Below are 27,099 nucleotides of genomic sequence, written 5' to 3'. Positions count from 1 at the left end.
CTCCTCCCCCCACCATAAGCGCACACACCACACTCTCTCCTCCCCCTGTACACCCTCCTCCCCTCCTCCTCCTCCTCTCCTCCACAGCCTTGCTCTGCCCCCATGCCTTTGTGTGTGTGTGTGTATGTGTGTATGTGTGAAGCTCACTGCGTACCCGAAAACCGTGTGACGGATGCCTTGCGTAAAGAAATAAGCTTTTATTTTTGGATTTATGATTTATACGTGTTATTTCTCTGGAGGGAGATTACGGAACCGGCAGGTGCGAGTAAAAGGGGAGGAACCGGGTGGACACACGTGAATCTCCCACTTTATCCAGAGCCAGGAAACGCAAGTGCCGCAAATTGGACTTTTCCACCATCAGCAACCCTCCTCTCTCCTCTCTCCATCCCTGCTCCTCCTCTGTAGGTCTCCCCCCCACCACTTCCTCACATCCAGCCTCATCCTCCCAGTCTCCTCCAGTGAGCCCAGAATAGCCTCACACGAAAGCAGTGGAGGGGTTTTGAATTTTGGGAGACGCCGGAGAGATGGATTAAAAAAAAAAACAGGGGGGAAACTGTGCGCCGCAAAACTGGAGCAGCACGCGCGACCACGCCGGGGGGGAAGGGGGCGACGGGACTCGGTGAATTCGCGGAGCCCCCGGGACAGAGGTGAGTTGCTCCGGTAGTATCGTGGCTTCTTCTCCCCCCCGCATGCATGCATCCAACCCCCAGCCAGCCAGCCAGCCAGCGACCCACCGCTCCTCAGCTCAGCACATGGTTTTCACGTTTCCATAATTGATGATCTCATACGCAATCTGCTGATTTCTGCTTGTGGTGGAGTAACAGCGGCGTTATCAATAGCCTGGACAGCATTGTGGTCATTTATTGTGGCTCCTTTTGATAATAGTGGCTGCAAAAATGTAATACACCTTGGGGGGGAAAAAAACTGCAATTAAAGCAAAATGCATGATCAGAAAAATCTCCAGGAAAAAGATGCAACCAAACATTGTATTGAATATTTAGTATAAATACTAATAACATTAGATTAATAGCAACTTAAAATGATGGTTTAACTGTTTTCTGCAGCACATGAAGTAGGTGATATAGGCTAAGTAATGTAAGCCATCTTCCACATCAAGTGCAGCATATGGCCCCTTTACGTGTCTCTGGGTGTTATAAGGGCCCTGCAGTGGACATGGCTTTGCAGCAGCACTGTAACTTTGTTCATGGATGGTTGAGTGATTGAATGGAAAATGCATAAACTGTACTGTCACATTTTTATGTGCAACTCGTTATTCCATTTCCAAGTTCATGTTTGTGAGCCAAAAGGGCTGTGAGTTGACACCGTGGGTGGATTCTGATTTTAATGCTTAGTCAATGGTTTGCTGGGAGCCACTATGGGTCTGTGTCAGTCCTGTAACATATGGCAATAGGGGCTATTTTTCCTCATACAGAAGCAGACCTGTGTGGAATCGACCAAAACATTTTCTTGTGTAAAATAATTGGGTGTTTTTTTTGTTCAAAGATTAAATTCATAGTAACGTTCCAGACAGAACTGTCAGTCCTCCTTCGCCAGGATTACATAAACTAAAAATAAATGAATAAATAAAAAACCCACACATTCTTAGGAACATGCCTAGAATGGCACACTATATTACACACGCTATTTAAATTTAAATTAAGCCAAAGAAAGATTTCCTTTTTCAATCAAGACACAATAATAACAATAACAATATTAATCATTCATAATGCGTGTGATCTAAATGTTTTCCCTTTTCCTTTGAAGCTGTAAGCATTAAAAGGTCTAAAAACACTGTATTTATGTTTATATATTTTGTTGAGTTTTGCACTTACATTATACCAAATATTTCCAAGAGAAGTACATCATTTATTAATGGTAATAGTGTGTTTTCTGCCTGCTGTTGCTGTAACTTCTGGGGAAAACGCAGCACACATTAGATACATCAGAGCGAGGAAGGAAGTCTGAACCTAATTTAAATATCAACTTTAATACATTACCTGGTTTATTAACACGATTTCTGCCTATGTCAGTTTTTCATCAGCTATAATGGTTGTTTGACAGTGAAGAAAACAACTGTCAAGGTCCTACACCGCTTTGCAACATCATCAAACTACGTCTTTTGTTGTTGTTTTAATGCAAGCGAGACATCTAGCGGCAGAATTTACATAATAAATCCATATTACATATTTAAACCTTAATCCATTACCTCGTCAGTGGACATGATTTGTTATATCCACATTAGGTTTTCATCACAGTGTTTTTGTTTAACAATGAAGACAGCAACTCCCATAATCCCATGCTACCTCAGGGTTTCATCAAACTACACCTTTAAAAAAAACCCAAAACGTTTGGATGTGAGAGACCCCTAGTGGCAGAACTTAAATATTAAAAGGAAAAAAACAGAATAAATAGAGAAGGTGTGGACAAACATAACAAATGTAGATGTACATCACTGCTGTAGCTGGATCTTGGAGACTAACTTTGCTCGATGTTGAACAGTATTTACCCTGAAGTCTTCAGAGCACGATAATCAAAAACAAGGTTAATGATAATTGTCATTTTGAAACCGTACTAACGGGCTCATCTCCACTCCCACCAGGCCATGAGGGTCACTGAGTGACATGGACATGATGGAAATCATGAGCTAGATGCCTTTGCAGCTGCTAGATCTCAACTCAGCTGAACACCTATGGGAGATTCTTGAGATTCTCCAACCTTATCATAAAAACACCTTACTAAGACGCTTTCTGTTGGGATTTCCTTGAATTTGTTCCGATCATTTGAGCAAAATATACTACACCAGAGTTGTTACAATACCAGAATTTTAAACTGACATAATACTAGTAGAGAAAAATTATACTTGATATCTCATTTAATACCAAGACAAAAGGGAAAAAAAGGCCCAGGCGCACAGTAGGATTTTTTTTTTTAAATGAACAGTCTGCACACAGTGCTGGTACAGGGAAAAAAAAAAACACTGTCTGGTTTTTGCTGCAAGCCAGATTTCAGGCAGGATAATAAAGACTGAACTGAGGTCTTGAATGAGCACTTAGGTCATTTTTAAAATAGTTTTGGTTTTTTTTACTGTTAATGCAGTGGTTCCCACCCTGCAGAAGCTGACAAAGTGCACGCCCCCCTTACTCTGCAGCTATCATTAATTAACAATAATCGGGGATGCAACTGATAAAAAAGGGATTTTTTTACCATGAAAGATAGGTTTGCATGATAGCATCAGGAAATTCTTGTCTGTTTATTTCCCCAACATAAGTCATATTCATACCATTTTGTTCCGCTCTAAATTTCTCCCCTGGTCGTCCACTTCCCCCCCTTGCAGCAGCTCTGCACCCCCCAGTTTGGTAACCACTGTATTGACAGATACTGTATCATTTTAAACACATGGTTATGAAAAACCTCATTGCACTACACTATACTGTGTGATACTATACTACACTATACTACTTTAACACCCCCCACCAGCCCTGTGTTGGTGGTCACTGAGTCTTGTATCTTCCGCTCCGTCTGACACACTGTTTCTGTCCACCGCAGGCTATACAACCCACCTCACCCGCACACACACACACACACACACACACACACACACACACACACACACACACACACACACACACACACACGCACACACTACTTAGACTATCCACACATGCAAACACTGCCTTGATGTTTGCAAGCACAAGCACGCAGCAGCTCAGACGCACATATTCTGCAGTCTCACACACAGATGTGATGTGCCCCAGAGGACAAACACTGGTGTGACAGATAAACGAGACCCTTTTCTTCAGCAAAGAGGCTCATTCTGTGTGTGTGTGTGTGTGTGTGTGTGTGTGTGTGTGTGTGTGTGTGTGTGTGTGTGTGTGTGTGTGTGTGTGTGATGTGAGTCGGGGTGAGGTTTAAGTGCTGACTGGAGTAGGTCACTGAGACCAAGCGGCTGGGAGAGTGAGACCCAGGACCCGGCGTCTTGCTAAGCTGCTTTCAGCTACACTGGAATCCATCCATCCCAATATCCTCCCTGTCTCTGATCCTCACCCGCTGCCACCACCAGCCTCCCTCCTTCTCCCCCCCACCAGCACCACCAGACATACACATCCAGCAGACATACACAAACTCAAGCAACACTCTTCTGCTTTTTTTTGTACCATTCGACGTCTTTATGTCTTTGATCTCCGCTTATCTTGTCCCCGGTTTCTCTCCTATTCTCCTCTCCTCTTCCCTCCTTTCCTCTCCTCTTCATTTCTAGCGGTCATGGAAATTAGACTGTAGAAGTCTTTGATTCTCGGTGCCTTACACCGCCTCAGGGTCAGGGCCCTCTTATCTTGGAGAGAAAGAGGGGAAGAGACAGAAACAGAGAAAGGAGGATGGAGATAAAAAGAAGTGGGGTGAGAGAGGTGTTAAGACAGAAGGACAGATAGCAAGAGGTGGTGTGGAAAGGTAGAAAAAGCAGAGACAGGGATTTGTAGATACACTGCAAAAAGACAAGATGGGGAGGAGAAAGGAAGGCAGAGAAAGGGCAAATGAGAGAGAAATAAGCCAAACAAACCGTGCAAAAGACAATAAGATGGGGCGAAGGAAGTACCATGAGGCAATAAATGACAGAGGAAGAAATAGGTAGAGATGTCTAGACAGCTCTCAGCCAATATGATTTTCCTGAAGGATGGTATTTTTGGATTGAAGCCTCAGACTAGCTGATTTTGTGCTTATATTCAACCTGCCTTAAATTTTTAATATTTACGTGCCGAAAAAGAAATGCAAGTAGAAATCGGTATTTACACAATCATAGTAGCAAGGTCCAGCACGTTTTATTGCATACTTTAATAACTATTTGTGTTGTACTATTACCTTTAAGTTCTTCACTAGCAATTAGAGTCAAGCAGGAGAATCAAATACAAAATCATCACCAGCTAATTCCAAAAATAAGACGGCTAAAAGTAAGGATAAAATAATGGATAAAAGAACTGATGAAATAAGTAACAGATACGACATTAAGAAAAGGTCTCACTGTAAGAGACGATTCAGAAGAGTGCTGTGAATTTTCTAGTCTCAGTTCTTGAGGTAGGCGGTTCCAAACGGTTTGAACCCTCACAGCAAGAACCCGTCACCTTTGGACTTCAGCCACGGCCGAGGAACAGCTAACTAGCTTGCAGTGAAGGGAAACTAAAATAAGGGAGATGTGAATGTGCTTTTGAGCTTCAAAAGTCTGGCGGCTGCATTTTGGATGACCCGAAGCCATTTAATCGTGTTTTGGCCGAGGCGTGAATGAATGAATGAACTCTTTATAGATCATTAGACATAATAAAAGAGCTAATTCTACAGATTTTTGAAGTGGGGAAAAACACAACTGAGTTAGCTTTTAACATTCTGATCTAGAATAACTTCAAGGTTCTTAGCAGAGGGAACAACATGGTTAGCTATACCACTTTTCAATACAGTTTCCCTTTTATTGTGTTATTTAAAAGCTTTTATGAAACAACAAAATCAGGAAATGTTGGGTTTTCATCAGTAACTTAACACGACTCACTAACCGCAGCTGGGCAGTTATGAAGGAAGATAACTGATTGAGATGTTTTCCAGGAGAAAGACAGCTGAGTATCATCTGCATAGCAATTAAATTAAATATCATGGTGTGTGATAATGTTGCCAAATGGAGTAAATACAAAGAAAACTGGTCCTAGAATGGAGCCCTGCGGCACCCCGTTCTTTGATAGTATTTGAGAGGGAAAACCATCAGCAGACACAATACGTTTTCTGTTTTAAGTATGAATAAAACCACCACTGGAGGGCAGTCCCTTAAATACCAGCCCATATTCTTAACCGTTCAGTAATGATGCTGTTATCCTGTGTTGATTTTAGTGGTGCTGAGATCAGCCAGAAACGGCACAGAGCATTGATCTGCATCAACAGTGACACACCAAAATGAGATCCTCATGTTCATCAGATTGGTTAGAAGGCAATTTAAAAAGTCATTACTGATCAAACAAAAGCAAACCAGGATATCAGAATAACAGTGGATACTGGCAGAAAAAGAGCCAAAGATTGGGAACTACAGGTAAAACAGAGAAAGAAAAGGAGGTCAAGAGAAAAGTGTTGTTGCAAAATGAAGGTAGATTGGTCAGAAAGGGAAGGGATAGATGGAAGGAGATTGAGAAACTGACAAGTAAAATAGGACGCAGAGAGGTGGGAGAGGTAAAAAGGGTGAGATTGAGTGAGGGAGATGGAAGGAAATGGGTAGAGGATGGAGATGCAGAGATAGAAAGACAGGCAGGCAGATATGGGGAGAAATGGGGAGCTGTAGGGAGAGCTGTAAATATTTAACTCTGTTTAGTTTTCCATTTGGGCCCTTGGCTCTTGCTTCTCTCTGTGGCGTTCTGATCGCCTACAGGTTACCGAATGGCAGGAGATTTCTGCGCGTGTATACGTCTGAGTTTGTGAGGAAGATGAATTTAGTGTCTAGTGTTTATTCAGCTTGAGGATGCATGCAAGCATCTTTTTCAAAATCCTTATAACCTTGTGCATAGTAGTAGTTGTATTTGCACACACGCGTTATAAATCAGTGAGTGCGGTTACTGAAGGGATAGTTCAGGTTATTTGAAGAAGTTCTGCATGATGTACTTATCGATAGTTAGTTGTATTACCTACAGTAGACGTTGTTTGGCACGTTCCTAGTCTGTAGAAGCAGCACAGAAGCTAAGAAAGGATGAGGTCAGCAACAAAAAGTATTTTAGCCACTTAAAAAAATCAATATCGGTTCAAGTGTACACTAGTTTTAGAATATTTTCACCACTTTACCTTGCCGTCACACAGCCTGTTTCAATGGGAAATTGGTGTTATATGTGCCTTCTCTTGCTCAACCAAACTTCATTGGCAAAAACAGTGATTTTATGTCAGAACATGGGAGTTACTGATCCACTGCTGCCTCAATCGGTTCGGTTTGTTTGGTGTTTTAAAAGGTTTGTCAGGTTTCAACGAAGTCACGCAATGACACAAAATCACACTAAAACAGAAACAAACTGATCAAGGCAGCGACAGACAATTAAGTAGCGTGAAAATATCCTAAATATAGATAGATGTACACTGCCGTCTACTTTAAGGAACACACTGACTATGGATAAGTACCTCATACAACCCCACATCCAAACTGTCCCTTTAAAAGTGCATGTGCAGGGTTATAGGCCTAATTATTGAATGTGTATGCAAAAATAAAAGCACCTCATTACAAAACACAAAATGCATTATAATTTAATTGTCTTTTTACAAACACAAGGTCTCATTCTTCAAGCTAATGCATTTAAATGTGTGCAGTGTAAAACTTTTCAGCCTCAGCCAGCATTTGAAAACTTTTTTTTTTTTTTTCCAAAGCTATGTTTCATTCATCAGGCTTGGCAGGAGTTTGAACATCTTTTTTGATGCTTTCAGAAATATTGATGGTGGAAATTCATGAAAGCGCTCTGGAACTCCTCTCTGACATCTCCCCGCAATCTGTTATCCCAACAGGCTGCGACTGGTCCCACCCCAAGATGACGTCCCCCAAAAACAAAGCCAAGAAGAAACCACCCAAAGACAGCATGACGCTGCTGCCTTGCTTTTATTTTGTAGAGGTATGTATGTGTAGATTGGATGTATTGATGAATCACCTTTTCTTTATAAGCCAGGGTTTGGTCAACACGACTCATTATGTTGCTCAGTCGATCAGTAGGTGAATCACTCTCTCTGCTGTCAGTGAGTTTTTATGTTGATTGCACCTGAATGCATCTGACCTCTATCGAAAGCAGAGTTGGATGTTCACAGCAAATATTATGGTGTCATCACTTTCTTCTTTTCCCCTGTGTATGTGTGTGAAGGTGTGTATTGAGATAAAACACTGGATGAATCACCCATTTCCAAGCAAATATTAAATGCTAGTCACTCTGCTTTGTCCTCGTCCTTGTGCGTGTGGCGGGCGTGTGTATGTGTGCACGTGCTCGTCTAGCTCCCCATCGTCCTGTCCTCTTTGGTGTCCCTGTACTTCCTGGAGCTGACGGACGTGTTGTCCCCGGCCATGGTGGGCTTCCGTTGCCATGACCGCGACCTCTCCATGCCCTACGTAGAGACGGGCGATGAGCTCATCCCGCTGTTGATGCTGCTGAGTTTGGCCTTCGCTGGTCCTGCAGCATCTGTAAGTTCATTACAAACGCACACACACACACACACACACACACACACACACACACACACACACACACACACACACACACACACACACACACACACTCAGAATAAAAGGGAGTTTCGTGCAAAATAAAGGGAAGTTTAAGGACATTTTTAGGATGTTCTGCTATTTTTACTGAGCTCTCGTGTCTTTGCAAGCAGTTTTCAGACATGTGAATGGTGATGTTACTACAGTATATTAGGTCTGTTCATGGATGTCTATGGACCAAATTCTCTCAAAACTAGTTTAAAATGCTCTTAAATATCCTGAAATATAGAAGGCTCATCTAATGGATTTACATGGCAATTTATGTAGTCACAAATTTCCCTATTAATGGGATTACATCAACCAACTTCCCTTTGAAATACACCCACAGCATGGCCATAGTGAGTTCCAACTTGTGTTATTTGTCCAGAAACACTGCATATCATCAGGTTAATGGGTACAAAATTTTGAAAAATGTAGATGAATATGAGTTGAGCCTGAGGCTTAGCTCACTGATCTTACCTTCACTTCTTAACTAACTTCACTTTTAGAGAAACAAGTCATCCCTACCTTGATCTGACCTTTCAGTTTAACTTTTGTATAATTTCACTGGGAAAAAGTGTTAGTGATTTCTCTATTGCAGGGATGGCACCTGAGAACTAGTTCCATCAGAATTGTCAATTAACTTCCACCTCTCTGTGAAGCAGTTTACCTCAACTTTTGTTTTACCCTCGCACTGGAGGCTTCTCAGAAAATGCTTTGTGACAACTCAAAGTAAATTCAAAAGGTAAAGTTAAGACCAGCTTCCCTTCGGAAAATAAATGATGCAACTGCTCGATAATTTCCAGTTGTGTAACTGCCTTAGATGGTAGGGAAGGTACGCTAGCTAGCAGTCTAGGTAGCAGCAACTTTAGCAGCAGGCAGTGTTGCTGCAAAGCTGCCAGTGTGCTGTAGCAAGTTAACTTACAATATATGTTCTTTTATCAGTGTCGGCATGTTTATTGGACAGCAATAAGCGATAAATAATCTTTGGCATCAATAAAGTCTTATCAATTCCCATCCCTAGTCTGTAGGTTTAGCAAACTTGAGTCATTTTTGGCCACTTGTGGAATGAATAACTCTGCAACAAACTGGTCTTTTAAAAGTTGTTTTGGCTAACTGCAAAGATCAACAGTGATATTCATTTGAAGTCATTTTTCCACCATGAATCTCAGTTCAGTATCCGCTCTGCATTTAGCCCTGTTTTGGTCTCCATTTATCCTGTAAGCTACAGTAGATGAATCTGCCTAGCTCATACTCAGATGAGAATTAGTGTAATGATGCCCGGCTAGTCTCTGATCTTTTACTTCTTAAGTGTTCCTCTTTTTTCACCAGCAAACATTGCCATTAAAATGAAATAGGCATGATAAATGATTCTCCACTGGAAATAATTTGAGGCCGACTTTGAGCTTTGATGTGAAAGAGTTTTGCACCTGAATACTGATGCCGCTGCTGAAAACTGGACTTTTCTGTTGCTGTCTGCACTGCCAGAAAGCTAAACAAAGCTAACAAGTTTGCTGAGTAACAATTCCCTGTGGGTTTGTCACCGAGCCATTATTTGATCCATTGCTCACGTACAAATGTTGACAAGTGACGCAAAATCCTCCCATAGCGGAGTCCCAAGGATAAAATCTTATCTCAGAGGATCAGTGATGTAATGTGTGTCTTGGGGTTTGAGGGGTTTGTCGTTGTGAGTTCTACACACACCCAACCCTTGCGTGCAGACGAATACATAGATCACGTACATATGCAAACGTACAGCCTCTCAGACGCTCACAAAGCAAATTCAATCTCCCCTCAGAAATGCAGAATCAATGGACACATTGATAAATACACACCTGACATTCCAATACACACCAACAGACACGCCACAGCCCCCCCCCAAAATCAATACACACACACACACTCGCACACAGACACGCACACTGCTAATCCATCAGCAGCATGGAAACGAGCAGACCTCTCCAACACTCATCTATCACTCTGATTGGAAGTGATCACTACTCGATAGCACCCTGCATCCATTCTCTCTCCCTGTAGCTCTCTCATCGTAGATCATCGTCACAGAAATGGATATTTGACATTAATAGCAGTTTAGCAGCCCTTTCCCTCTTTTTTTTGTCCTCCTCTCTTCACTCCTTTATACATTTCTTTTCTCAGTGCCTTACCGTGTGCACTCTTTGACAGAAATGCGATGAGTAGGCAGGCAGACAGGAAAAGGACCATCCAGATTGTTACCAGCATTCATTTCAAAAGCCAGCATCTGTGGGCGTGTTGGTGCCTGTGGCATCATGGGTAACTGTCACATCTGTGAAGGCCCCATTAATGCTGAAAGATACATACAGGCTTTGGAGCAACATATGCTGCCATCCAGGCATCTTTTTGGAGACGGTGCCAATTCTGCACATTTTACAGCAGCGTGGCTTCATGGTAAAAGAGCTCAGGTTCTTGACCTGGTCTTCCTGCAGTCCGGACCTGTCTCCCTTTAAAAATGGTGCGTCATGAGGCGCAAAATATGATAACAGAGACCCCACACTGTTGAGCGCTTGAAGTTGCAAATCAAGCAAGAATGGAGAATCTTTCTGCAGAATCTTTCAAACAATGGAAGTTAGTTGTGAAGCTGGAAAAAAACCCATAAAATCATAAAAAATAAAGTTTAAAAAGTTTGCACACCACACACAGCCAGTGTGACAGTATGCATGTGAATGTGGCTCCAAGCCGAAGGATCTACAGTGAAGATTCAGGCTAAAAACCTGGTCCAAATAACATTTATTAGTCAACTTGGCATGTTGGGGCTTTAGGAGACTTGGATTACACCATACAAGTACTATGGAGGCATTTTAAATTTTTATTCTGTTGTTTTTTTCTGTTTGAAAACTGGTCACCATTCACCTCCATTGTTTGTAAGATTCTGCAACGCTGTTTTCACGTGAAACTCCATCAGTGTTTTGTTGACTACAAAATTAAAAACTAAACCCGACTTTCAATCAGCATGAGGGTGAATAGATCATTGAATTTTCATTTTTTGGTGAACTATCCCTTTAAAGGAAAAAGTGATGTAACACAGTGGTAAACATGCTTCCATCTCAACTTTTTATTTATCAGCAATTCATTTGAAAATTAAATGCGTCGTTTTTGTTCTGCATTCAACTGAATATAGGTGGAAAAATTTGCAAATCATTGCATCCTTTTTTTAATTTACATTTTACTTTTTTGGAAGTGGGGTTGTATATTTTTGTGTGTGGGTTTCTTTCTCATCTTTACCTCCTTTTCCCCCCTCTGTCTATAGATCATGATGGGGGAAGGCCTGATGTACTGCATGCAGTCCAAACTTAAGACGTGTCCCAAGTCGGAGAGCAGCATCAATGCTGGAGGCTGCAGCTTCAACTCCTTCCTACGCAGAACTGTGCGCTTTGTCGGTACGTCCAACTACCACACCTTCTGGGGGTTTTATTTGGAGGAAGTTTTGGGAATTTAGGTCACACTCTAATCCACAGCATTGTTTTTCGCTCAGTGAAAAGGGTTCAAGTTTTGCTCAAGAAAACTTGGCTTTGCTTCTTTCTATGGAAATAGCAATAGTTGTGGAAGAGCTTTCCCCGGGGAAAGCATATGTGCGTATTCTGTTGGTGATTAACAGGACTATAAATAGCATTTTTATCACATGGTCCAAAACAAACAGCTCATTGAAGTCATTCCTGACTGTATACGTGTATAGCAGAAGCACTAGTTACAGGTATTTATCATTTTAAATCTGTTTTTATTACTTTATTGCAGCTTGTCTCCATACAAGTTATCAGGTTTTTCCTGTCATATTTGCAGTTTTACTACAGACAGAGAAAGAAGTTGTTGTTTCCCTTTTTTTGATTCTTACAAAAATGTTATATACAGAAATTATACACAGTAGTTTGGTTGAATAGATAAGTCATAGTAACAAAAATACAACAATCTATTCTGCATGGTGGAGTGTTGAGGATGAATTTATGAGTGTCACAGCCTGAAGCTGCTGTGTAGTTTGGTGTTACAGCAGCGGATACTTCTGTATCTCTTGTCAGGCGGCAGCAGGGTGAACAGGCTCCGCCCTTTGGGCTCTGCACAGGCACCTCACCTCACCGTTACCACTGATGCTTGGAAGGGCAGCAATGATGTTATGGGAGGTTTTAAGCACACAGTTTCTTCGTTGTTAAACAACAACCACCATTTCTTTCATTCTAGTCAAGTTCGCCAAGTTCCTTCCTCACTCTTCGACGTATCTGACATATCCCGCGTTTTCCCGTGATAAATAGCAAGTAGCTGCAAGTAGGAAACGCACCATTATCTTGAATAAATTACGGATTTCTCTGGTTTTTACTATTGCTGGACACATTTGGGATAATGTAAGAACAAATTGCAACAAAATATAACATGTATGGTGTTTTTAGACATTTTAATGTGGAAATGTTACAGATTTTAACTTTAATCACCTGCTGCAGAGTCTGCTGCAGTTTGTTATTTCCAGTCAGGGTGCTTTCTGTTACTCCTTTGTCAAAGTTAACAAGAACTTTACACAGGAATTCTGCCTTCTCAAGTTTTCTTATGAAACATATTTGTTTCTGAGCTTTCTGTGCCAGGGTGGAGATATAAAATAAAAATATCCATGACAGGTATGTCGTTGATATTGATTCCCAGGGACCCAAAAACTGTTCACCTGCTCCACTTCAGCTGCACTGAGGTAGACAGGTGTGTGTGTGTGTCTATGCCTCCTTTTTCTGAAAATCAACAATCAGCTCCTTAGTTTTGCTGACGTTGAGTCTGAGTTCAGGCTCAAAGGTGTCATAAGTAACTTTTTTTTTGTCATGAGCATTTATTTTAGTTTAAAGGAGCAACACGAATTTAATAATTGCACATCCAGAAATTAGGACTGCAGCTGGACTGATGCAGCTCTTTCTAACTTTCAACTTCCCAGTTTGAGTTAAGTGACTTCCTGCATTACTGCCTGCCAAACTCCATTAACATTTTGCTCAATTTAACTGTTATAAGCATCTTTTCCTTCTAAAAGATTATTAATGATTTCTTAGAACTCATAAACAGACTCTCACTCATTCAGCGTTAATTTAAACATGAAATAGGCGAACAGTAAGACAAGCTGTGGACCAGAATAGAAATTTCAAAGGAAGAGAGAGAAGTGAGTATTTCAGCTTAGCATGTTCCCTTGATCTCTGACATATCATGGCCATTTTCTGATTTATTGCGGTGAATGTGTTACAGATTCCTCCTTTCAGCAGTCATCTTTCTCACTTGGAGTCGTATGTTGCGCTGCGGAAGATTAACATGTCACCAGATATATTTTATTTTGTCTACCGTTACCAGCAGCACTGATATTGTAAAGAACTGTCTGCTGTTGTTTTAAAGATGGAAATCAGTTTTGGCTCAGACAAATTATTCAACTCACCAGCTGAGCCTCCAACCTGATTCGACTTTTAAGTAGAGAAATAAGCTAATTACATGCATTAAATGAAGAGTGACTTAAAATGAAATAGGCATGATGTAATGCTCCATGGGAAATATCTTGAGGCTGACTTTGAGCTTTGAAGTGAAAAGTGTAATTAATTCACCTTGCCAAATTTCACTGTCTGCAGAAAGGCTTCATAACCTCACAAACCGAGGGCTCGTGGTATCACTTCAGGTTGCTGGAGCCAATTCAACGTTATTTTCGACTGCAGGTGTTCACAAATGAGACGGCTCAATGTGACGAAACCACCAGGGGCTTTTAGTTCATTTACCAAAGGCGCCTTGCTGTCTCCATCTTCGTCTCCTACCCCTCTCCTCTCCCTCAGGTGTTCATGTGTTCGGTCTCCTGGCAACAGCCCTGGTGACAGATGTCATCCAGTTAGCGACTGGTTACCACGCCCCTTTCTTCCTCACCGTATGCCAGCCCAATTACACGGCCCCGGGAGTGTCATGTGACAACAACGCCTACATCACACGGGACATCTGCATGGGGAAAGACCAATATGCCATCATGTCAGCGAGGTAAAACATGCACATACGTTTAGAGCTGAAGGAGAGCTCAGTCTGCCTGAATCCAGAAACGTTCCCTCTATAGAAAACAACAGAAAATAGTCATGAAAGCACCATGTCTGTGCTTCTTCATATATGATCAAGATCTTACTCATGTGCTTCTAAAGCATAAATAAGAATTCAACAATGTTCTGTCCCTTTGCTTACAAGTTGATGCACAGAACCATTTGCAAACATATGGTATATTGTATACATTCCTGCAGCTGAGGCTGTGCTCAAACAAATATATCCTTTATCAGAAAATTCTGCCGAACACATTGAGTTACAATGATAAAAGGATTTACAGTGGTTGCACAGAATACAGTATATTGCTACATATCACTATCTTGCAGGAGAGTCTATACAAACTACAAGGTGAGGAGTCTAATTTGCATTTGAAGAGGATTACAGGAGATTAAAGTAGCGAAGGACTGAAATTGTTGTTGTTGTTGTTACTTGGATTTTTGGAAGATTTTCTTAGGCATGATAATGCTGCTTAGTAAACTTTATTTGTACAACAGGACTTACAATGGCCTTATGAAATCTCAGCTGCAGCAGGAGCTGTGGCTAAGTTTAGCAGCACAGTGTGTAATGAACAGACATAGGTCAGACAAACAAGCTACACCATATGTTTGTTAGACACCGTAGAAAATACAGGCAGACAGGGAGGTTTCAGCTAAATATATCTTATATAGGGATATTCCCAGCTGAAAAATGCACAGGTTCTATGTCCCTTTCTGACATAATGCATTCCCTAGCTCCTAACCTTATCCTTTAAAGAATAATTAGACATTTCGGATGATTCACTTTCTGGCAGACAGTTAGATGAGAGCATTGATACTACTCTCATATTGAATGTGTTAAATATAAGGCTACAGTCAGCAATGGATTATTTGAGTCTGCACAAAAACTATGGAAAAATGACAATTAACCTTTTCGCAAGGGGTCACGTTCCAGACTACTTATTGGCAAGGAGCAGTTCCCAGGAAACCAGCAAAGACTTCAGGAAGTTACTGCACCAGGACAAGAGATAGTCTATCTCATAAATCCTCCTAAAACTGCAAAGTGTTGTTTTTACACTTTGGTTTTTGCCCAGGTTTAAAAAGATGAGCATGACACGTTGTCGATGCACTGTCAACAGAGCCGGGCCAGACGTTTCCCCGTTCCCAGGCTTTGTGCTAAGCTAAGCTGGTGGCTGTTAGCTGTAACATTTCTTGTGTAACCTCTGTTCCCTAAAGGAGAAGAATGAGGAGTACATATTATAAGATATCATGCCTCCATGGTGGCAGAAAGACAAGAAGGAAGAGAAAAGAAAAAGCACAGAATAACCATTTCCACCTTGACAAGAGAGACAGGGAGAGGGGGCTTGACTGGCAACACCTCTATTCACGCTTTGCTAATTTTGAAGAAGAACATGCATTAGGAAAGAAAATAGCAACCTTATGAGCTCCTGTGTTTGTTGTTTTTGGCTGACAACCGAAATCACGGAAAAGGAGAGAATATAACGTGCGACTGTTTTACACGAATAAGACTGGGAATACATGACAGTGGTGCATGAGAAGCCTCCTCCCTGGTGTAGTAATGACCATGCACAGTTAGCATGCTTGCTATGCATGCAATTGGCTAGTTGCACTTTGACCGTGCAGAACCTTATGTGGTCCTCCACTCAGATCCCTGCTGTCTTGGCAACATGTAGATCACGTGGACACGCAGAATCGAAAAGTAGAAATTGGCCTTTACACTGTATGGACAGGAATAAGAGTGGTATCAATCTTCTCTTCTAACTCAGCAAGAAAACAAATACATGTATTTACCAGTATGCTGAACTTTTTCTTTAACAATCACAAGTGTTTACATAAACCTAACCCAAAAGTAATTCACGCCTGAAGCCTAAAACCAAGTCTTGTCCTTCAAACAAACATTTAAAAAGGAACCAGCTGAAATGTTGAAAAGGTCTGGAACTCAAATTGATCTTAACACAGACAGACGTACCAGAGCGCTTACCTAACTAACACATGCAAACACTCAGGTTTGGCCCTGAAGAAGTGGGAGAAGGTAAACACAATAGTGTGAGTCACAAGGATAAATACGCCCGCACAAAGAGCTGCTTAATAAGACAAATTAAAGAGAGATTTGTGTTCAGTTCTCTAAACTCTAAATTAGCGACTTTGACCGCAGCTTATTCACTCTCCCCTAATGCTCCCATTAATGCCCCCATGGTACTCTGCTTGTGTTTATTAATGCTCACATCCAAGGACGTGCACTCAGTTTGACAAACACAGTCGGGCAGGCACTCTGGTTTTACTGTCAAGTGCAATCCAGACGTCACAAATAACATGAGCGACCATGACAGCTTTATTCAGGTTTATTCAAGAGCCAGTAAACACACTCGGAATCCACACAACTTTTTTTTTTTGTGAAAACATGAATCTCTTTCTCTCTCTCTCTTTGCCTTCAGTCTTTTACACCTAACTCTCCCCCTTTCTCCCCTCAGGAAAACATTTCCATCCCAGCATGCAACGCTCTCTGGCTTCGCTGCTGTCTATATCTCCGTAAGCACTTCTGCGTCTGACTTGCCTTCTGTGTTTGTGGACCTTGATTATGATGTATTTGCATCATGCTTGCATGTGTTTATTTAATAATTAGATAACCCTGATTTGTATTTTGGTAAAGTCCTTGGTGATTCCTTCAGATGATTTCATTTGGGGTTGGTATGAAATAGTTATCCATAGTTGTTGTATTAGAGAGTAGAGGAGTAGCAGCACAGAAATGAAGCAATAAACCGATGAAGATGGGGTCAGTAATATAAGGTATTTTGGACACTTAAAAAAGGACCACCTAAAAAAATCATTATCCGTTTAATTGTTCGCTATATTTAAAATATTTTCGCTGCTTTACTTTGCTGTCAGACAGCCTTTTCTGATGGGAATGGAAACCAAATTCATTATGGAAACCAAATATCGCTCTCTCCAAACTAACCAAACTCCATAGGCAAAATCAGGAATTTTGTCTGCCAAAACATAGGAGTTGCTAGTCTGCTGCTGCCTTGATCTGTTAGTATTTTTGTGCCGTTGTGTGACTTTGGTAAATCAGAACTACCCTTTTAAAATGCTGTAGTCACACAAAAATGCAAACAAACTATCAGGTCAAGGCAGCAGTAGATCAGCAACTCCTGTGTTCTGTGGGTTAAAATGACTGGTTTTGCCAGTGTAGTTTGGTTGGTTTGGAGAAAATGATATCTGGCTCGTTGGTGATCCTGTGCATAGTTTATTGCTTAGCTCCTGCTTCTCCAAACAGGGATCAAGCCAGCCGGCATCTACTGTACGTAATACACTGACTATCGAAGCACCTCATACAACCCCACTTCAAATGATCTATACTATCCCTTTAATATTACAGCACGGTTTTGCAGCACATTTCTTAATCTTTAGAATCTATCTTCCATAAATTTGAGTTTGTGCAGATGACAGTAATTTCTTTATCTGTTCAATTACCTTTGTTAAGAACAAGATCATCTTGATAGTTGGAAAACAAACTTTGCTGCTGGCTGGCAGCATTGAATCTAGTTCCTGCATATCAAAGCATTTGTAGCTAGAATGAAATCACTGTCACATCATATACAAGTCAAACTGCATTATAGTGTTTACTCCCAGATTTTAGACCCCCAGGCCAAACAGCTGACCAAATTAAAACACATCAGTGAATAACAGGAACTGTTTTCTAATGTCAGATTTTAGTGTCTATTGTTGCACCCTGGTGCATATTGTGTAGCTTTTTGCCACCCTGTAGTCCGGTGCTGACTGCAGCAGTATGTGAACTGTACAGCAAAGTAGCACTGTCATTTTTCCATGAGGTAACACCCTCCTACACACACACACACACACACGCACACACACACACCCTCCTCCACCAATGGCTATTGCGAGCTACTGGCCATATCACTGCTGCCTCACTGAGCCCAGAGCGAGCTCATTAAAGCTCACCAGACAGATTTCTTATGAGAGAAAACGCAGGCGAGGAGGAGGAAAGCAGCTGTTTTGGTTGCTAGAGTTACAACAATGTTGCCTAATCTCTGCAAAGTAGAGAAGCAGCACAAAAACACTGTTGTCAGATCATTTTGCTTGGGTATTGTTCTGCTCTACCCACCACATTAAGGCATTTATTTACCGCATTCAGTCTCAGAAAAAGCTTTGTGGATAATTACAATGAAGTGAAATAATTCCACTCAACCTTCACGACAGACAAATTTAGAAATTTGCTGAAACTCTACAAAGAAGATCGCTTCACAAGTCAGACAGGAATTTGAATTGCATTGAAAATAGATGAAATGTCACCCTGCTGATAGATTTTTTTCCTCTTGTGGCTTCTTTGCAAGAAGAGTAGGATTTTTATGCTCAGCACTAGATGGACAAGCTTGTTTGAAATGGATACTTTTGCAAAGCCTGCTTTTCTGTCACTCAGCTGTCCTCCCCTTTATGTAATCGAAATATAGTGTGCATGCAGAGAATTTTAATTTAACTCTCCCTGCTTTCTTCCCCACTCTGTTATACTGTCAAAGAATATTCGTCTTAATGACCCAGTTAACCTAATATGCAGAACTTTCATGGAACAAAGACAATATGAGACAGTTCATTTAACTTTAAAGAGAATTCTTGAGAATGAGCGGAGTTTTGACACCCAGTTAGATAAAAGTTTTTGTTTTTGCAAGAATAAATCTACATTTTTGGGGAGTATGATTATTCGTTCTTTGTCTAGGACAGCAAGGACACGGTTTGCTTAGCGTAGCAGAAAGATTAGATGCAGGGGGAAGTAGCTTGTGTGACTCTGTAAACAGTGAGGAACTCTAAAAAAAGGAAAAAATATAGCATGATAATTAGTGAGCTTTAGTCTGTACTAAAACTGAAAAATTTATAAATGACAAGTTGTGGCTGTACGGTGTTACATGCTGTAGTGTCGTGTGGCATTTTTTCCTGAACTCTCCTGTGTCCACGTCCTCCTGCACCTGTTTCCCATCACCGATCAGGCCTGTGGCAGGGGGAGAGCTGCAAGACTGCTTGTTGCTAGCATCAGATGCATTTTACTCCCTTTCCGGTGATTTAGTATTGAACATTTATTTTTAAGTACTAACTTAACTTGTTTTTGTGCATTTGCCTCAGTTTTTTTCTTAGCTTACTCACATCATCCCCCGGGCTTTTTTGGGGAGTGTAACAACTTGCAGGTTCGTCCAGGGTCACTTCTCCTGGTCAGGAAATAATCTGAGGCCAGTAACCCTGTAAAATCACAGCTTACTGTTTTTACTGTTTTTATTTTACAAATGAAATCATAGCACTATAGCCAGGCTAGCTGTTTTGCCCTGTTTTCCAGTCTTTATGCTAAGCTAAGCTGACCAGCTCCTGGCTGTAGCTTTATTTTTAGTTGTATCTAGGTGGCGATTTGTTACTTTTTGAACGGGAGGGATGGACCAGGTTCATTTTATTCAACCCGCAACTAGCGAACTGAGTCTCACACACATGCACACATCACCCCTTACCCCTTACTATATCATTTAAAGAGTATTATAGATCCAATACGAGCAGGAAAAAGTTGCAGTTACAAATTCTTCTGCTACTTCAGCACCATAGACAGCACCATGTATTTATTGATGCACAGCACATTCAGGCTACTGATATTTCAGAGCCATGGTCAGGATCAGAGATTCTAACAAACCGCAGTCACATAAAGGATTAATTAGTCAGGAAGAAAAGGCTAACAAGGGGTTGCATTTTGGGTATTTTTTCAGAATTGCCTCATGGTGTCATCAGTCTTCACTCTACATGTCAAATTATTCCTAATTTAAGATGCACGGGACGACTGTAATGTCTTTTTTCATTCCACAAAACTGTGAGTCTTTCCTGTCTTGTGGTCAGACTTGTTGCAGTGTGTTTTTACTCCTTTTACCCCAATCTCCATATGTCTGGTTGTGTGTCTTGCATATTTATGTGTGCCTCCCTTTCCTCAGATGTATTTCAATGCCAGCATCAGCAGCACGACCAAGCTGCTGAAGCCATTGCTGGTGTTTGCTTTCTGCATGGCGGCGGGCCTCGCCGGGCTGACGCAGATCACCCAGCACCGCAGTCATCCAATAGACGTCTACGTGGGATACCTCATAGGAGCCGGCATCGGAGTCTACCTGGTTAGTTTACTTAAGTGCACGAAACTGTGCGACAACAAGCGTAGATTTCAGACTTGCCAAGCTTTTAACTAAAATCCACAGGCAAAATATATTAAATTACATAATTTATTTAGCCGGTTTCAAGATAATTGCTCCTTTTATGATAATGTGACTCGCTGAAAGACATTTGAACAAGTGAAATTGTCTGCAAATGGATTTACTATTTTAGGATTTAGTTTGCGAAAATGAGTGCCAGCATATGTTTGAGTGTATTTAGGGATTTGTTTTGTCCCCAGGGAACAGTTAACAGTCAGCACTCAGCGTGGTGGGAATGACCGATTTTTATTTTTTTTAATAAAGTGGTTTAGTTGTTTTGCTGTGACTGAACTGTCCCATTGTATTATTATAGCACTATCACAGCATGTGTTAACGAAACGCTTCTTTCTTTCATCACCTCTCCTCTCCGTGTGGCTTCCATACTTTTTTCTCCAAGCTTTTTTTTTTTTTTTTTTTTTTGGCAGGCTCTATATATAGCTTTTTCTATTACGGAGGGAAGGGAGAGAGAATGAATAATCCGATAAGAATTCTCTGGAACAATTTCACACTTCATTTTAAGAAAACTTGTCGTTGCCATTTTCCACGCTTGCCTCCTCCTCTTTCTCTCCCGTCTTTTGGTTTTTAAGAGGGGGGAGCAGTTCTCCCCCTCATTAAAGGATGAATTCTGAGGGAGACGGAAGAAGAGAGTGATTCATGCTGACCTCAGTCTAAACAGGAGGAAGAAGGAAAGATGCCTATTCATGCACTTGCTCCCCGCTAATGGGAATTTACATTTTTCCCCTCCTCAAGATTAAAGAAAACACCTTTTTGTGCTTCCGTCTTTGTTTAACACACCGGGCGCTTGTATCTCATCATTTATTTCTCCTCCCCGTATCCCTCTGTCTTCTGTCAGGCTGTGTACGCGGTGGGAAACTTCAAAGCATCAGAGGAAGACGCTCACTCTTTACAGAGGCTGACCCCGGCTCAACAGAAGGACGGCCTGAGGGTACTGAGTCAGCGGAGTCATGACTCCCTGTACAGGAAGACTCCCAGAGTGTCTGAGAGCAGAGAGGAGCTGGGGGCGGGGCTGGGGTCCGGGGCCCGCAGCAAGGTTAGGAGGGAGAAGGCGTCACTGGCCTCCCTAAAACGAGCAAGCGCTGATGTGGAGCTCCTGGCGACGCGGGGTCCCATGGGCAAGGAAACCATGGTAACCTTCAGCAACACCTTGCCCCGTGTCGCAAATGGCAACAGCCCCATCTCCCCCTCAGACGAGCCGGTGACCACGCAGCGCCACATGACCTTCCATGTGCCCTTCGACCCCCAGAGGTCTCGGCAGCTGGTGTCCGAGTGGAAGCAGCGCTCGCTGGAGCTCCGCAGCCAGAGCTCACGAGACGAGGAGGAGGGAGCGGAAGACGGAGATGAAGGAGCAGCAGGAGACGGAGGCGACCAGGAGATGCCCTCGTCTCTTTATCCCACGGTGCAAGCCAACAAGGGCATCGCCACGCCGACTGCAGCCAGGATGGCGATGGCACCCCCACTCGTTCACATCCCAGAGGAGGCCACTAGGCCGCCACCTGTCTCCCCTAAGAGTGCCAAGACCCGTGCCAAGTGGCTGTCACTCACCGAGGGAGGATCGGTGAAGGAGCCGGGAACAGGTCCCATCGCAGTGTCGACTCCCCGCGTGCCCAACACACAGCCCAACCAGCCGCCAAGCCAGCAAAGAGTCACTCAGGTGAGGATGAGATTAGAAACTGAATGCCTTCAAATCATGATAATGTCATTATTTTGAGCGATAATTTTTCATTCTTCAATTTCAGTTGGCGTGCAGCCGGTCTGAGAAATGTAGTTAAGACAGAGGAGCTGCCAAACGCTGTGCTGCACACACCTATGATTTATTTTGTTGGTAAAATCAAAACAGAACGTGGTTGGAGGCAATTCCACTGATTAGTTTCCAATATAAAATACTCTCACAAGGGTTCAGACACTAATTATTGCTGGAGATAAATCTTATTAAAATGTCCGTATGGGATAATGAATGTCCTACTATTAACCTTTACAATGTTTACCACCATAAAAAGTCCTTGAATTCTGGGTTTATTGTGGTACAAAGCAATTTTGTAAATACTATAAATTACTGATTTTTATAGTAACAGCTTTCCTTGAGATTGAAAGTTCTTTCTCGACCTTGGAAACAGTTGGCAAAAAGCTGTCTCATCACACGGTCCATTAAGTACTTGTTATGGAGGTTTCAATCATATCACATGATCTTCCTCAGCAGATGGAGTCGTTCAGTTGTCATTGATGTAAGTAGGGCTGACCTGAATGTCCCTCTTTGGGGGCAGGGATGAAATACAGTGGTTGATTTCTTCTCTCCTGTTCTTGTCTTTCATTAGACTCATAACTGACCCTTCCTTGTCCCGCCCTGTTTTGGTCTGTGCTCCAAAAATAGTCAGCAGGAAAGGAGAATTCCCTGTTTTCTGTACTTAGATGTGCTTTGTGCTATGCTCGTTTATGTCGAAAAGAAGAACAAATTTTGAAGATCACATCTTGAGTTAGTCTTGCTAATTAGCTAGATGATGCAGAACAGAAAGCTTGCTAGCTATTTGCTAACACTTGACTTCCCGCAACATCACCACACATTTTGTTAGGTCAGTTCTCCAGTCAGTGCTCTAAGGCCAAGGTGCTGGTTTACAACTGAAGTTGGTCCCCAGGTGCTGCACAGCGGCTGCCCACTGCCCCTAATACTGCAGAAATGCGGATTATGAATTTGCATGTATGCTTGGTCTTTATTGTGATCATACAGTCTTATAAAGTTAACCTTTGCCATTTCAATTAGTTAGTTAGCTAACATAAAGGAATTTTCATATTTTGTTGAGTGTGTAGGCCTCTGTGGATAAAAGTGTATGTGTTCCCACTGCTATAACCACAAAATATAACATAAAAACTAAGTTTATCTAAATAAAAGTCTGCTACCTTATATGATAGTCCCAAACTTCAGATATTTGTGGGTAATTCTCCTGAAACATCGAAGCCTCAAGCCTGGAATAAGGGACAGTCCTAGTTGTAAATGTTATAAATGTTCCAATTTAAACTCCTGAAACTAAGTTCAGTGTTTACCTTGGAAACAGCAGTTCCCAAAGCAGTAAAATGCATTTGGTAGCTTATGTGGAGCTACTTGAGAGCTCCTCTGAGCATTTATAGTGTCTTTCCTTTATACATTCTGACAAGAGCTTCTCCTGTCCTCCAGGTGATAGCCATGTCTAAGCAGCAGGGTGGACCCGTCACTTCGTCCACCAAGACATCAGAAGGTGGCTCCTCCTCTGGCGGTGGGTCCAACTGCTCGGAGTCGCCATACTACCGGATCCCCTCCGATCGAGACAGCTGCACAGGAAGCAACCCGGGGAGCATCGCCGGAAGCGGGAGCATCGTCACGATCGACGCTCATGCCCCTCACCACCCGGTGGTTCGTGTGTCGGCCAGTAACGGCAAGCCGTGGGAGTGGAGAAACACCATCAGTGGAAACATGATGACTGCTGACACGGCAGGGGACAAACACCGAGCGGCGCTGCAGCGACAGGACAATGTCAGTCACTACCGGGATTACCGGACGCTCCCAGTGAAAACGGACTCCCTCTGCTCCTCCTCGGCCAGCGGCAGCGCCGAAGGAGGAGCGGAGCTCCCTCCCCCGCCTCTCCCCACCTCCTCCTCTCCTCTGCCTCCCCCTCCTCAGCTGTCGTCATCCCCTCTACCTCCACCACCTCCTCACTCGTCTTCTTCCCCCTTGCCTCCCCCTCCACACCCAAGCTCCTCGCCACTGCCTCCTCCTCTTCCTCACATGCCTCCACCACCTAACCTGTCCTCTCAGATGTCCCCACCACCCCTGTCATCGTCCTCCCAAATGCCTCCACCTCCACACCCTTCCTCCTGTCAAATGCCCCCACCTCCACACCCTTCGTCCGCTCAAATGCCCCTACCTCCTCACCCATCCTCCTGTCAAATGCCCCCACCTCCTCACCCGTCCTCCTGTCAAATGCCCCCACCTCCTCATCCGTCCTCTTCCCCTTTGCCCCCACCACCTCACCCCTCGTCCTCAATGCCTCCACCTCCTCACCCGTCCCTCTCCAGCATGCTTCCCCCTCCTCCCCATCCCGACTTACTGATGGACAGCCACAGCCAGACGCTGTCCCGCACCTCCACCCTGCCTCGTCGGCCCTCGGTCTCCGCTCGCAGCCACGCCGAGCAGGAGCACTACTACAAGGCCATGCAGAATGAGAGGATGTTATAGTAAAGGGGGAAAGACATCAGACATCATTGTCACATCAACGATTGTACGTCAGAAGACTCAGCTGAAAGAGACAGTGAAACAAAGTCGGTTGTGGCAGGTGAAGAGAGATTTATGAAAAATGTCAAAAAGGTTTAGAGACGGTGAATCCAGAGCAGCAGCTTCAGTCAAAATGCTGGAAACAAGGAGGTATGAGGGGTAGTAGAGGACCACTGGGAAGTCTGGCAGCTCACACACACTCAGCAGGGGATCTGGTTCTTCCCTGCTCACACGTACTGCCCACAGCGCCGGCTCAGCAGCCCTGACTGGGAAAAGAACAGACAGGAGAAGAAAGAGGAGTCAAAAGAGAGCAGGGTGGAGAATTAAAAACCCTAGTTCAGCTCTGGTTTCAGCACGCACATCCTCCGTGTTTCTTTATGACATATTCAAAAGCAGGAACGGAAGAGGCTGCAGCTGAAAGAGATATCACAATGAACGGTCTGGGATTTGCAAGCTCAAGTTTCCCTTGAGAGGGAGGATAAGACTGAGAAAACAAAACAACTACAGGCAATACTCACTCTCCTTAAACTAGCGGTGCTGTTTGAGGTTGCCAGCCATTACACACAGAGAATTTGCTATTGTAACCAGTTGAAAAAAAACGCTTCAAAGTACCCAAAAGCTACGAATAAAGCAAAGAATGCAGTAACGTTAAGTTCAAACACAGGTTCAAGAGTATTAGCCACAACCCACAAAAGCATGAGGGCCTTTTTGCCCCCTCTGAATAAACAAACCAAATGGGGAATTTTATGTTTGACGCCAAGCAAATCTGTCAGCATCCACCAGAGAGAGCCGGCTTAGGAAGATGGGGTGAGAGAGGAGGAGGATGAGGAGGAGGAGGGGTGGGTATAAGGAGGATCACGCACAGCTGGGCACCCCTATACAGACGTCACTGAATGGATTACTGTTGTAAACACGAGAGGCGGTGGAACGGAAAGAGAATTGTTCCTAAAGTGAAGAGGGTGGCCGCGCAGCGCGGTGAGTCAGGCAGCCAGTCTGTCTTTGCTGTGTGCAGAACCTGCCACGGAGCCTGAAGCAGCACTAAGGAGATTAACGTTTGTTTATCAAACCATGCTAGCGCACTCTTCCCTCCATAGCCCCTTCACATTTTGGCCCTCTGGCAAATCATAATGGTGCTGAGAATTTTAATGCAAAGCTGCCCAGCCAGTAGTGCAGACCGCCATCACCACCAACATGCACACTGGCACAGTCAGGTGCTGGTTGGATGTGGCTAACTGGCGTCTATTTATACCTGTTAGCATTTCAAGGGTTTTGGTACCACTTTCTAACAATGCATACTTTATAAGGGGTTAAAACATTGGTGCTTTCTTTAGGCGTATTTATTTATTGTCAATTTGTAAAACATCTTGCTATTTGATTTTTCAGGAAAGGGTATACATGAAGACCCGTTTATCTTTTGCAGAATCACAAGAGATCACCAGTCTACCCTTATTTAAGTATTCCTTATAAGAATGTAGTATCAAGACTTTTTCTTCTTTCTTCTTTCTCTAATTTACTGAGCAGATGACTGTCTAAACAGCAAACCAACACCATAACAGGTCAGCAAAACCTTCAAAATATTTAGACAATCTCAACTCAAGGTCTACTTGCTTGCTTGCTCAAGCTTTTGACCCACATCACACGGTCTTTATCAGATGTTGTTGGCTCAGTTGCCATGGAACTATAGCCTGGTGTCTGGAATCTCTTTAGTTCATTTTTTGTTTCCAGGGGGCATTATCAGTGGACGCAGACCAGAATGCCTCTGGACGCAATTGGATGGACCTGCAACCATTCAGAGTAACGAAATGTGTGACATAGCGCAGTTGGTAAAGCTGGGCGCACACTGTTCGATTTCAGAAATGTTGTTTTGCAATTCAAACTGCTGCTGTAGATTTATGTGCTCACACTGTACAGTCTGATTGTTAAGCTACAGCCTGAGCACGTGTACAATATTCAACAGAAGCGGTTTTCCATCAGTGGCAGCCATCTTGCTTGGTTATGAAATGCCTCAATAGCCAATAAGGTCATGCTCCTCTGTACAGCTATCATATCAAACATGCCCATATTGGATAAACGGTTGTGATTGGCCCAACGAGATCCTGTACAGACAGATCTGTACAGGAGGGGGCCAGGCATGTCTGCAAGGGTAAATGAAACATGAACTTGCAGATTCGTCTGGTCCCCCAGACTAATGGAGCTGTTAATGTTATAACAAACTAAGGGGAAAAACTGCTGATGAGGAACATGTGATGTGGTCAGAACAAACAAGTGAGTACAACTCCAATTGAGATGTGTTTTGTCAATAACTGTTTCAGAGGTTGAGAATGAGCTGCC

The 27,099-nt window shown here is 42.9% G+C and overlaps 1 protein-coding gene across 1 annotated transcript; it reads left to right on the top strand.

Annotated features, from left to right (window-relative positions):
* The first annotated feature begins 516 nt into the window (after positions 1-516).
* On the top strand, positions 517-26,866 carry LOC146311021 (phospholipid phosphatase-related protein type 3-like). Its single transcript, XM_084742287.1, has 9 exons — positions 517-647; positions 7,507-7,610; positions 7,982-8,167; positions 11,514-11,643; positions 14,038-14,233; positions 16,755-16,812; positions 20,259-20,432; positions 21,361-22,179; positions 23,695-26,866. The coding sequence occupies exons 2-9, from the start codon at positions 7,530-7,532 to the stop codon at positions 24,730-24,732; spliced, it is 2,682 nt and encodes an 893-aa protein (XP_084598413.1). The 5' UTR covers positions 517-647; positions 7,507-7,529; the 3' UTR covers positions 24,733-26,866.
* The last annotated feature ends 233 nt before the right edge of the window (positions 26,867-27,099 follow it).

Source organism: Lutjanus erythropterus, chromosome 18 (assembly GCF_056507025.1).
Source record: "Lutjanus erythropterus isolate fLutEry1 chromosome 18, fLutEry1.hap2, whole genome shotgun sequence".
Classification (NCBI taxonomy): Eukaryota; Metazoa; Chordata; class Actinopteri; order Lutjaniformes; family Lutjanidae; genus Lutjanus; species Lutjanus erythropterus.
This window is presented reverse-complemented; position numbering and strand designations above follow the sequence as displayed.